This window comes from Hermetia illucens, chromosome 5 (assembly GCF_905115235.1).
Source record: "Hermetia illucens chromosome 5, iHerIll2.2.curated.20191125, whole genome shotgun sequence".
Taxonomy (NCBI): domain Eukaryota; kingdom Metazoa; phylum Arthropoda; class Insecta; order Diptera; family Stratiomyidae; genus Hermetia; species Hermetia illucens.
Window position 1 is genome coordinate 116,753,582 of NC_051853.1, and position 12,872 is coordinate 116,766,453.

Sequence of the window (12,872 nt, forward strand, 5' to 3'; positions counted from 1 at the left end):
TTGATTAATTGTGTGTAGTAGTAATTGTGAATTGTCCGTCTGCCACAGGAGATTTACTCCGAAACGGTCGCAGTTATCATTACGATCTTTGGTGAGAATATGTGGTCTGTGAACCGCTACACGAGTGGCATCGTTTTCTGTTAGGTTTAAGGAGGGCTCCCCATATACGTGAAAGGTGTTTTGCAAACTTTTATTAAACAAGTCGGAATACCGGAAGCTCGCACTTCGGGTATAAAAGTTTTGTGTTCATCTTATGTAAGAAACTTTAGCGCATACAGGGTGTAGAGTGCACGAAATTTACAAAAAAGGGCAAAGTGTCCCTCCTATAACTTTGTTAGTAATAGTAGGATTTTCTTCAAACTTGACCAAATTGTGCATTATGTTATCCGTTACACCCACGCTTCTGTATTTCTGGGATGGACATAACGGGGGTTGCCGGGTAAATTTCTAAAATGTGGAAATATACTAGTATTAACTTTATTTCTGAGATATCGGAAGTGGATGTATTTTGTATTTCGTAGAGATGCACCACTGTGATTTTGTTTCAGATTTTTCGGTTGGATAGGTGCTGAGAACGAGACCTGTTACACTTTTTGATGGTAATATTTTGAGCCCTCGCTCCCCTATGTTTCACCCAATATCAAATATGGAACCAGTTTCGAAAAGTACTAATTAAACCCTTTCGTTAAAAACCCCACATGGCCACATTCCGTGAAAAAAATGGTGTACCCTCCATTCACATGTACGGGAAACCCCCCTTAAACTTAACACAAAATGGCGCCACTTGCTGCATGCAAAGGAAGCAGCAGCACCTATCCATCTAACGAATCTGAAAAAAATCGCAGCAATGCATCTACGATATCTGCTCAAATGAAGAACGAAGAGAAAATCCACATCTTTAGCAGTAAATCGCAAGAAACCGATTTCTGAAGAACTAGCTTTTTGGAGTTATGCCACCTTTGGTGTAGATAGTATTTTAGGTGAGCTTAATATTTAATATGTACATACATCTGAAAATTTAGGGAGAAAACGTGTATAGAAAGTTCCTCACATAAGGTGAAGACAAAAACTTTATACCTGAAGCGCCCAGCTTTTGGTATTTAGACTTGTTTTTACTTTGCTAGATGCTTTTTGTACAGGTTCAGATATTTAGGCCGAAATGTAATTAAGCGGGAGTGGGCAATCAGATTTCAACAACGTGCTTTCAACGAGTTTCCAGCAGGTCCTTCTGAGCTTCAAAATTTTCCGTAGTGCAAGTGCTTGACCTTAGTGTGGATATTGGGATGGAATTCGAAAGATTCCTATCGTATCATAATTCATTGGGAAATTGTGCGTTGATTTTGTTGTTTCGAATATAGTTTTCATTGGCTTTGTATTACTTCAATGAACTTCTGGAGCATAATCTATCGATTTTATGAGTTAATCATGCTTTCTTGCCTATAGTCGCGCATGCGAACAATATAATATGGATGTGAGTGTATTGATTATTAATTGGTATAATCTTAGGCCCTATTCTAAAATAAGAATAAAAATGTGGATATATAAAAATGCAAATACAGAACGGGAATGAAGGCTCCTTTATTCTCATCAAGGAAGAAAAAAATAAAGACTTAGTGAGGTCATGATCATTGGTGTTAACAAGAATAAATTGATATATATTTGTATATGTCATTTGATGCGTTAAGAAAGTTTTAATAATATCTCAAACTCTAGGAAATACTAGCACTTTCTTCCTCAGTGGGTAAATCTTTAGCTTGACGAATACGTCGGAGTTTGCGTTTAAGTGTCATCACACCTGTATTAAAAAAATATTTTATTGTGGGTAAGTAAAAGTAGGGACCGTAAAGCGAAGCACAATTAGCGCTGTGAAGAACGCTGGAAACTTACACTTGATTGCTTGAAAAGCTGTCACTGAAGCATTGTCTTTAGATGAATCCAAATTGTTGCTAAATTTTCCATTTGCTAGTTTCACCTCAAGATATGCTTTGCGTAAAGTCTTAAAATGTTTATGATCTTGTCCATCTTTAAGTAGAATACATCTGAAAGTGACGCCAATTTTGTTGAACTCTTCAAAATTTTATCCTTGGATCAATGAAATCTCGTAGTTATTTATCTGAATTATAAGTACTTACCTTACAGCTAAACCTTCTCCGATGCAATCAGCCGATGATGTATGATAAATTTGATGATATAAGTATTGCAATACTGGAGAATTCCAAATTGAAACTCCATACCAGAACCAGATAAATATATTCAAGTACAATTTAAAATTTTTCGCAAACAAAGTTGGAACCAAATATTTGAATGGTAAAATATTCACGTACATGTTGCACCTAAAAATTGGTCATATATAAAGTGGGGTGTATTAATTCATATTAAATGAAATACCATGACAAAATTCGTAGCCATAGTAAAATGGTGAAGATTACGTCACTTTTCAGTGATACTTGCAGTGAGCACAAGATGAGTAGCTCAGTTAATATGTGAAAAACACCAAGAGTAATGTTCATAAGTACAAAATAATTTTCAAATCTGTAAAATAAGATAAAACAAAATATAATTACATTTCTTAGCAATTACGATATTAATGTGATTCTTCTTGAGTAACATAAATACACACTTGAAAAATAAAGAAAGAAATGTTTTTCAGTTTTTTTATGCAAAAAGTGGCTTTATTTTATTTTTTGGGGATTTTTGTGATAGACAATACGTTTACAAATAACTGTGTAAAATATTATGTTTATATTTACTTTTATTTTAATTCTACAAGCATACAGCTTTCCCTTGGCAATATCAAGAAAACATCATCATCATCAACGGCGCAACAATCGTTTATCCGGTCTAGGCCTGCCTTAAAAAGGAACTCCATACATCCCGGTTTTGCGCCAAGGTCCACCAATTCGATATCCCTAAAAGCTGTCTGGCGTCCTGACCTACGCTATCGCTCCATCTTAGGCAGGGTCTGCCTCGTCTTCTTATTCTACACTTAATCCCTATGGATGGTCGTCCTCATTCATAGGGATTAAGTGACCCGCCCACCGTAACCTATTGAGCAGGATTTTATCCACAACCAGATGGTCATGGTATCGCCCATAGATTTTGTCGTTATGTAGGCTACGGAATCGCTCATCCTCATGTAGGGGGGCCAAAAATTCTTCTCTAGAACGCGGCCAAGAGTTCGTAATTCTCCTTGATAAGAACCCAAGTTTCCGAGGAATACATGAAGGCTGGCCAGATCATTGTAGGTACAGTAAGAGCTTTGACCCTATGGTGAGACGTTTCGAGCGGAAGTTTTTTTTAAGCTGAAATAGGTTCTGTTGGCTGACAACAACCGTGCGCGAATTTCATCATCGTAGCTGTTATCGGTTGTGATTTTCGACCCTAGATAGGAGAAATTATCAACGGTCTGAAAGTTGTATTCTCCTATCTTTATTCTTCCCGTTTGACCAGTGCGGTTTGATGTTGTTGGTTTATTCGTCTTCGGTGCTGACGTTGCCACCATATATTTTGTCTTGCCTTCATTGATGTGCAGCCCAAGATCTCGCACCGCCTGCTCGATCTGAATGAAGGCAGTTTGTACGTCTCGGGTGGTTCTTCCCATGATGTCGATATCGTCAGCACAGGCCAGTAGTTGGGTGGACTTGAAGAGGATGGTACCACTTGCATTTACCTCAGCATCACGGATCACTTTCTAGAGGGCCAGGTTAAGAAGGACGCATTATAGGCATCCCCTTGTCTTAGACTGTTGTCGATGTCAAATGGTCTTGAGGGTAATCCTGCTGCTTTTATCTGGCCTCGCACATTGGTCAGGGTCAGCCTAGTCAGCCTTATCAGTTTCGTCGGGATACCGAATTATCTCATGGCCGTGTACAGTTTTACCCTGGCTATGCTATCATAGGCGGCTTTAAAGTCGATGAAAAGATGGTGCAACTGGTGTCCATATTCCAACAGTTTTTCCATCGCTTGCCGCAGAGAGAAAATCTGATCTGTTGCTGATTTTCCTGGAGAGAAGCCTCTTTGGTATGGGCGTATGGCGGTATCCGGCCTAGCGAGATAGTGGAGAATATCTTATAGAGGGTACTCAGCAACGTGATACCTCTATAATTGCTGCACTGTATGATATCTCCCTTTTTATGTATAGCAGATAATGCCTCGTTGCCAATCGTCAGGCATTGATTCGCTGTCCCATACCTTGAGCACAAATTGATGAAACACTTGGTGTAACTGGTCGCCTCCATATTTAACTAATTCGGCTGTAATTCTATCGGCTCCTCGCGACTTATGATTTTTAAGCCACCAATATTTGGTGGTGTCCGTCGTCTTGAGTTGGTGGGATCTCCAACTCGACGATGTTTTGGTTGTTCCGTAGCTCATCAAAGTCCTCCACCCATCGCTCCAATATGCCCATTCTGTCGGAAATCAAATTTCCCTCTTTGTCTCAGCAGGGTGATCATCGAGGTGTATAAGGCTTCATCCTGCTGACTTGTTGGTAAAATTTCCGCGCCAGGTGCGGTTACTCCCTGTACTTTTCGAGTTCACAGACTTGTTGGTTCTCCCAGGCATCCTTTTTCCGTCAGTGAAGTCGCTTCTCCGCTCGACGGAGTTCGTGATAAATCTCTGCGCGTGTCCGCGTTCTTTGAGAATGCAACATTACTCGGTATGCGGCATTCTTCCGTTCCGTGGCTAGCTTACATTCATCGTCAAACCAGCCGTTCCGACTCCTTTTGCGGCCGGGGCCAAGTATGTTTGTGGCTGTATCGATGATAACGTTCTTCAGGTGGTTGTGAAGATCGTTTGTTAATGCTTCATCTCCTGTTCCCCTGTTGACGGCGGTTATTGCGGCTTCCATTTCCCTATTATAGGTGTCGCGGAGGGCTGTGTTGTGGATGACTTCGGTGATAACTTTCACTTGATTGTGAGAGGGGATTTTAGGTGGGGTTGTTTTTCGAGCTCGGAGCTCCATGCCAATGAGATGGTGATCCGAGTTCTGACATTTATCAAGGCTGGGAGGTGGCCCATGTTGTTTGTGGACCACTTTCCGCGCAAACCAGGTACTTCCAACAACCATTTCGTGTGACACTGCTAATTGAATAATCCGCAGTTTGTTATCATTTGTATTTTGGTGTAAGCTATGGGAGCCAACGTATCGCTTGAATACAGTCTCCTTCCCTACTTGGCTGTTAAAATCCCCAAGTATGATTTTGATATCATATCTGGGACAGGCTTCGAGGGTTCGTTCTATTGCCTCGTAGAAAGTATCCTTCTCCGACTCTGCAGTCTTCTCTGTAGGGGCGCTCCCTGTCCAACGCATCTTCTGTAGCGCTGTTACATCAGCCCTATATTGGGATATGGTATCGGCTAGCTCAGCAGCTTCATCTCTGCACAGGGAGCGCACGTTCCATGAGAAAATGCGCGAATCGTTATTCCTTTGTCGTTGTCGGGTTCGTGGTTGTATTCTCCGTCCAGTCCGAGGCTCCTGTTGTGGCTTCGTAACCAGTTGTTTTTCGTGTAGGGTTGTCAGCCCTACCCATCAAGAGAACACAGAGAAGTTTATTTGAATATCGTCACATTAATTACAATTTTGATCATGACTTTTCTCCACTAAACAAGCTATTAAGGTCTATTCTAGAGTTAAACGCATAAAACAGGGTATCGTTTTAAAACTTTTATAAAAAAAACACTGAATTCTGTTGATTTAAAATTTTACATTTTTCTTTATTGAGCTTTTAAAATAAAAAAATTATGATTACAAAAAATGAACAAGCTGGAAACCGGAAGTTCAGGTATGAAGGGTTTTGTGCGTTTTGTAGGGGCCGCAGCCTTGCGACATTGACACGCCTTGTTCAGGGAGAATCTGACGGGGGAATGCATTCAATAGTATGCAATATTCCTTCGTTTTCTCCCGTCCTAACACACACACACTTACCCATTCCCACCCCTACATTCCAATTTCAACTTAAACATATAATTTTTGTAATTTTTAAATTAAGTAGTTTTATTTATTTTCTAAAATGATTAACTACTGGCCCTTTTCCCCTAACCCCAAGAATTTACTTACATTGCACAATTCCAAATTTTATTTTAATTTGCCCATTTGCACTATGCAAGCGAACAACGTCAAAATGTGCATACCACGTTTGTTTATACCTACCTAATGTTGAAACGTTGTTGTTGTTTTCGCAGCGCAACATACCGGCATAGCGAAACGATCACCGTGTTGTTGGGTGGATCTCGTTGTCGTCACTGAGGCGGAAAGAACTTCAGAGTTCAAGCCCAGGTTAAGCTGGATCGAGACCGGTTGACCGATTGACGGCTCATGTGCTGGACCGTCGACGATACTTGAGGAAGGTAATCGGAATTTAACCATCGAGGGGTTCGCCTTTGTCCGCTATTTTAGCTTTGTTCTACATGAATTATTTGAGTGTCTTGAGCGAGTTTTTTTTAAAAATCTATTAGCTTTTTTTTTGCACGTTTGGTAATGAAAATCAGTGCTGCAAATCCGGGAAAGGAAGAAGCAGCTTTCCACCATCCAACGCTGACCATCGTCTCATCGCAGTGAAAAAACATTCCAGGGCCAGTGTCAGCTGCAGCGCCAAAAAGAAAAGGAGCGGATTCCGTCCCATTCTCGCTGGATCTCTGATGTGCATTATCTTCTCTTTTCACGCAATTTCTCGGTTCTCCTGCCAAGGAGCACAGCCGGTTCCTTGAACTACCGCTGAGGTGTTCTTCAAGGATCGGCCCTGGTTTGCGGTGTTAAATTAATTGCTCTGTTTGGGGTACTGTGGAAGAATCATTGGAAAGCTCAAAGAGCGACATTGCAATAACTATTCGTTGCAGCGAGCAAATAGTGCTTGTTATCCAACCTGACATTTTAAGCGTTGGGTTCAACGGCAGCGCGATTGCTCGTAGTGTAGATCTCGAAGAAAACTGTCAACAGTAGTCTTCCAGGCAAGCTACGTTTTTCGGTGTGAACTATGGCCAACTGAGGTCCGCTTCTTTGTCAGCGGACTTCGCGTGAAATTTTTGCTAAATTTCTATTTAAACTCTTTTTGACGCTTAAATTTCCTGTTTTGTTCGCTAGAATCAATTGTTGGCTCGTCCAGTTGAGTAGAACATCGGCCGGCGGAGCAATTTATTTCGATTATGATCCGTTCCGGTAGTCAGCAGCTGCATGTTGTGTGTATGTCGTTCCCCGACTAGACTGGGCTCTTGAGAAAAACTAGACGTTGGTGTTTTCCAAGCGATTGCAGCCTTTGACTGGTGTCTTACGGAGTTTACGGTGTGTAGGCTTGTCAAAATTGGTCGTTGATGCTACCTGAACAATTGGTCAGCAATTTAATTATAGGGTTGAAGATATCAAGTGGAAGGAATTGTCGGCGGGATGGCGTAACTTCACAATTCGTGAGAACGATCGGTATTTAAAGTTTCGCTCAACATTTTCGTTTCTCTGATTGCGTGTCAGCTGAAAGTAGCTGACAGTTTTTACTGATGATGACAAAGAATTATATTATTTAAGATTTAAGATGAAATAAGATAAGACTTTAAGATAAATAATTTTAAACCACCTTTAAATTGTAGGAATATCTGGTTAATTACGAATGACAACATGCAAACCTCTGGGTTGGACCCGTAAGTTTTACTCTGCCATTTCAATATATATTTTATCTATTTTGATTTTATTTTTTTCCGAGTGGTCACAATCTCGGCCTATGCCGGATTTTGTCTAGCAATAGCACTACCTACCTACTTAAAATATAAATGGGCGCTCGCGGTGGTGACCCTCGAGAGCCCCCCACAACATCGAGCACGTATGCAGAATGTTATATTTCTGCACGGTATGAACCAGATTGTATGAGAGTTCCAGGAGGTCAAGGGAAGCCGTGGGGGATTTTGCTACAATACTTGTTGTGTGAAACAAAACCTTATTAGAATGGAGTCTATGTCTGTCTGTCTGTCACACCCGATTTATTCGATTGTCACGAAAATTGGTAAGAGCATGTGGTCTGTTGTACCCTTTACATGCAGGGGGATGCAAATTTTTTTCGCAGAACGTGGCCATGTGGCATATCAAATAAAAGGCCTCAATTAGTACTTTTCGAAACTGACCCCGTATTTAACATCGGGCGAAACGTAGGGGAGTGAAGGCTCAAAATATAATCATCAAAATGTGTAACAGGTCTCGTTCACTGATCCTATCCAACCGAAAAATCTGAAAAAAATCACAGTGGTGTATCTAAGCGAAATCTAGGCCTCAAAACACATCTCGTTCCGATATCTACACAAATAAAATTAATAATAGAATATTAGCATATTTTAGAAATTTACCCGGCAACCCCCCTTAAGTTCTTCCTATATGTACAAAATTTGGCACAAGCATAAGGGATAACACAAGGCATATCTTCGGGAAGGAAATTCAACTATTATTGTTAATAGTTTCACTTTCTATAGTTATAGAAAATGAAACTATTACATTTTGTATGAATTTTGTGCATTCTAAAACGTGTATGACGTCATCATAACATATCGATTCGTCAATACCACAGCAAAATGAGCTCACGTGAATGGGCGGTCGGAGGGGAATATTTCGTTTTAGTTTTTTAATCATTTATATATCAATATCCATTACTCCAAGCATAGAATGTCGTTACAAACATGATGATCGGATTGAGTCACAAGCCTCGGAGAAATGCTAGGGCGTCCACCTCAGTCGACGCGGCAGGACGGGCCCCGGTCCTGTCGAGAAATGGGCAAGGGTTCTTGACGCATGGACGGCGTCAGGACGTAAGCAAGTTAGTCCGCACACAACGAACAAAACAAATACGTGTCTGCACGCTAAATGTTGGTACCCTAACTGGAAAGACCGAGGAACTCCCAAGAGCCCTTCGGAAAAGGTGCATTGACATCTGCGCTCTGCAAGAAACCCGATGGTCTGGTTCCAAAAGCTGCGACATTGAACGCGAACGCGGTAAAAATGACTACAAACTTCTCTATTTTGGTAACCCACACACTCAATATGGTGTTGGCATTGCCATCTCAGAGGGTTTCCGTGATGCCATTAAAGAAGTCGAACGATTTGATGATCGGCTTATGAAGCTCACCATTATATCAGCTGATCGCACTATTCACTTCTTCACCGCGTATGCACCACAGACAGGCCGACCTGATGCTGAGAAAGATGCCTTCTGGCAACTTCTCGATGAAAAGACTTGTCACGTGCCTGCTGACGATTACATAATCATTGCCGGCGACCTTAATGGTCATGTGGGTGAAAAGGCAGACGGTAACAGGTGCCATGGGGGAAAGGGGTTCGGAGCGCGCAACGAAGGTGGCGAGCGTATAATCGATTTTGCGGACAGTCATGACCTTGTACTTATGAATACATGGTTCATCAAACGATTGTCTCATCTTCCCACATTTTATAGTGGGAACAATAAAACGCAAATCGACTATATTTTCATAAGACGCCAACATTTTACCACTGTCACTGATTACAAAGTCGTTCCCTATGAGACCATCGCACCTCAACATCGGCCGTTGATTGCTGTCCTGCGAATTAAGCCACCGATAAAACGGCGTGAGGAACGCACTGGCCCGCCGCGCATTAAATGGTGGCGATTTGGTGAGGAAAAAGAAGAAACGGTCTCACTCATACGATTGCCAACCATTACGAATGTGGAAGAATCATGGAACCAAATGAAAGACACGATCCACAAAGCGGCCTCTGCAACCGTCGGGGTCACCAAGCCGGGTAAGCGGTACATCAACCGAGATACTTGGCTTTGGAATGATGATGTTGAAATGAAGGTCCGTGAAAAGAAACGCCTCTACCACAAATTTTTCGACGATAAAACGCCTGCTAATTGGCAAATTTATAAGAATGCCAACCGGGAAGCAAAGAAAGCGGTCGCTGTCACCCGAGCGAACCATTTCAAAAATCTTTACGATAAACTGGACACTCGGGATGGCGAGAGAGATCTTTATCGACTTGCTAAAAGCCGTGATGAACGCACACAGGATATCGAACACTTCTGTTGTGTTAATGATAAGAACGGTACTTTGCTTACCAACCGTCGAGCCGCAACGGATAGATGGCGAGAATACTTCGAGCAGATTTCAACTGAAGAATTTGCTCATCCTCCACTTCCACAATCATTGCCGACATTTGGAGCAGTTCCACCAGTCAGCGCAACTAAAGTCGAGGAGGCAATAAAACAAATGAAATCGGGGAAAGGAACAGGACCTGACGACATCACATCTGAGCTCTGGAAAGCGAAGAGCTGGGACCCTACACTGTGGCTCAGTGAATTCTTTAACCGGGTTATTCAGCAAGGAAGAACACCATCTGACTGGCAAGAAAGTACCACTATTCCAATATGGAAAAAGAAAGGTAGCCCAGCAGAATGTTCAAATTACCGTCCGATCCGGTTACTTTCCCATACCATGAAGATTTTTGAACGCATTCTTGGCAACCGTATTCGCGAAATCGTTGAAATAACCGTGAATCAAGCCGCATTTGTCAAGAACTGCGGAACTACTGACACAATACACGCTGCGCGGTTACTCATGGAGAAACACCGTGAGAAGCATCGCCCTCTTTACATTGCCTTTCTGGATCTAGAGAAAGCGTTTGACCGTGTACCACAAACTCATCTGGTATGCTTTACGACAACACTTCGTGCCAGAAGAACTCGTGCGCTGGGTTCAATTGCTCTACCACGATCCGAAAAGTAAAGTTCGAAGTATGGCGGGTGTATCAAAACCGCTTCGTGTCTCTGTTGGAATTCATCAAGGAAGTGCCCTCTCACCACTCCTCTTTGTCCTTGTTATGGACACCGTCACACGGGATATCTAACGTCCAGCGCCCCACACACTGCTTTATGCTGATGATGTTTTCCTAGCATCTGATAGCAAAAATGATCTCGAGCAACTTGTTCAAAAATGGAATGATCGCCTCATGCAACACGGTCTCAGATTGAATTTAAACAAAACTGAATTTTTGACGACCGACCCCCATGAAACAGGCACAATCACTGTCAGCGGCAATGATCTGCCCAGAACTGAGCGATTTAAATACCTCGGGTCAACGCTATCAGCCAATGGAGAGCTGCGTTATGAAATTGCTTCACGCATTAACGCAACCTGGATGAAGTGGCGTTCCACAACTGGTGTCCTTTGTGATCGACGTATCAACGAACGTCTCAAATCTAAAATTTACCGCAATGTCGTCCGTCCAGTCGCTCTCTATGGTTCTGAGTGTTGGCCGACCATAAAAGACAATGAACGGCGTCTTGCGGTAATGGAGACGAAGATGCTACGTTGGACTAGTGGCGTCACACGTTTAGATCACATCCGAAATGAGGATATCCGCGATCGTTATGGGGTTGCACCGATCGTGGAAAAGTTGCGAGAGAGGCGTCTTCGATGGTATGGTCACGCAATTCGTGCAAACGAGAATTCACTTGCAAAGATTGGTCTGAACATCAAAGTCGATGGTAAACGACCAAAAGGCAGACCTAAGCAACGGTGGCTTGATACGCTGGATGGGGATTTGAAAGCTTCGAGATTGCACCCAGATAAGGCATTCGATAGAGCCAAATGGCGAAGCCGATCACGACGAGCCGACCCCGCTTGTGAACGGGACAAAGGCTGAAGAAAAAGAAGATATATACTTTTATGCACGAAGCAAATCGGAAATATGTGTATCATCAATTTATGTACGTGCATGTATAAGTATAACACTCGGTAATTGGCAATGTTTGTTTGTTTAGGGTGAGCATAATATCTACGTCTGTAATTCTTGTAGTTTGAGTCCTGGGGAAAAAAAAATGTTTTGTAGAATTTAAGGTGGTTGAGGTCCGGAAAACTAAGAATCGAGATTTCTTCGAGTGAAATCGAAGGTTGTGTGTATCCTTCATACGAAAAGTTTCCAGCCCAGACCAGATAGCCGGTAACAACTTGACGCACGAAAACATAGAAACTGCTCGGTAGTTCAAAGGTATCTGACACCGTGTGGATCGTTGCCAACCATTGGAGCGCCGAGGGGTAATGATAGATCAATGCAAGAAAAAAGAACGGAAATGGCGCAACTTTTCGATGAAAATACTTGTTACGCACCTGCTGACGATTATATCATCATTGCGGGCGACCTTAATGATCATGTGGTTGAAAAGGCAGACGGCAACAGGTGCCATGGGGGAAAGGGGTTCGGAGTGCGCAATGAAGGTGGCGAACGTACAATCAATTTTTCGGACACCCATGACTTTGTACTTCTGATTACATGGTTCATCAAACGATTATCTCATCTTCCTACATTTTATAGTGGGAACAGTAAAACACAAATCGATTATATTCTCATAAGACGCCGACGCTCCCTATGAGACCATAGCACCTCAACATCGACCATTGATTGCTGTCCTGCGAATTAAGCCACCGAGAAAACAGGGTGAGGAACGCACTGGCCCGCGGCGCATTAAATGGTTTTGATTTCGTGAGAAGAAAGAAGAAATGATCTCACATACGCGATTATCAACCAACCAACCAATGTGGAAGAATCGTGGAATCAAATGAAAGAGGCGATCCACAAAGCGGTCTCTGAAACCCTTCGGGTCACCAAGCCAGTTAAGCTGTACATGAACCGGTTTGGTATGACGATGTTGAAATGAAAGTCCGTGAAATGAAACACCTCTAACAAAAGTTTCTCGACGATAAAACGTTCGCCAATTAGTAAATATCTGAAGAGAGTCTGCAAGGGACTCATCGGGATGGCCCTATGAGAGCATATGCTCGAGGAGAATTTCTGGAGGATGTGTTCTCTGCTCAGTTACTTGCGGTTGGCCCCTTAGTGGGAGTTTCATGGTGGTTGTGGTTATGCC

The 12,872-nt window shown here is 42.4% G+C and overlaps 1 protein-coding gene across 1 annotated transcript; it reads right to left on the reverse strand.

Moving 5' to 3' along the window:
• Window positions 1-1,540: 1,540 nt before the first annotated feature.
• Window positions 1,541-6,367, reverse strand: LOC119658223. The gene is made up of 6 exons (XM_038065489.1): window positions 6,194-6,367; window positions 5,927-5,955; window positions 2,389-2,568; window positions 2,133-2,333; window positions 1,888-2,039; window positions 1,541-1,795 (listed from the first exon to the last, which is right to left on the reverse strand). Exons 1-6 carry the CDS (start codon window positions 6,365-6,367, stop codon window positions 1,710-1,712), a joined length of 822 nt encoding a protein of 273 aa, XP_037921417.1. The 3' UTR covers window positions 1,541-1,709.
• Window positions 6,368-12,872: the final 6,505 nt, after the last annotated feature.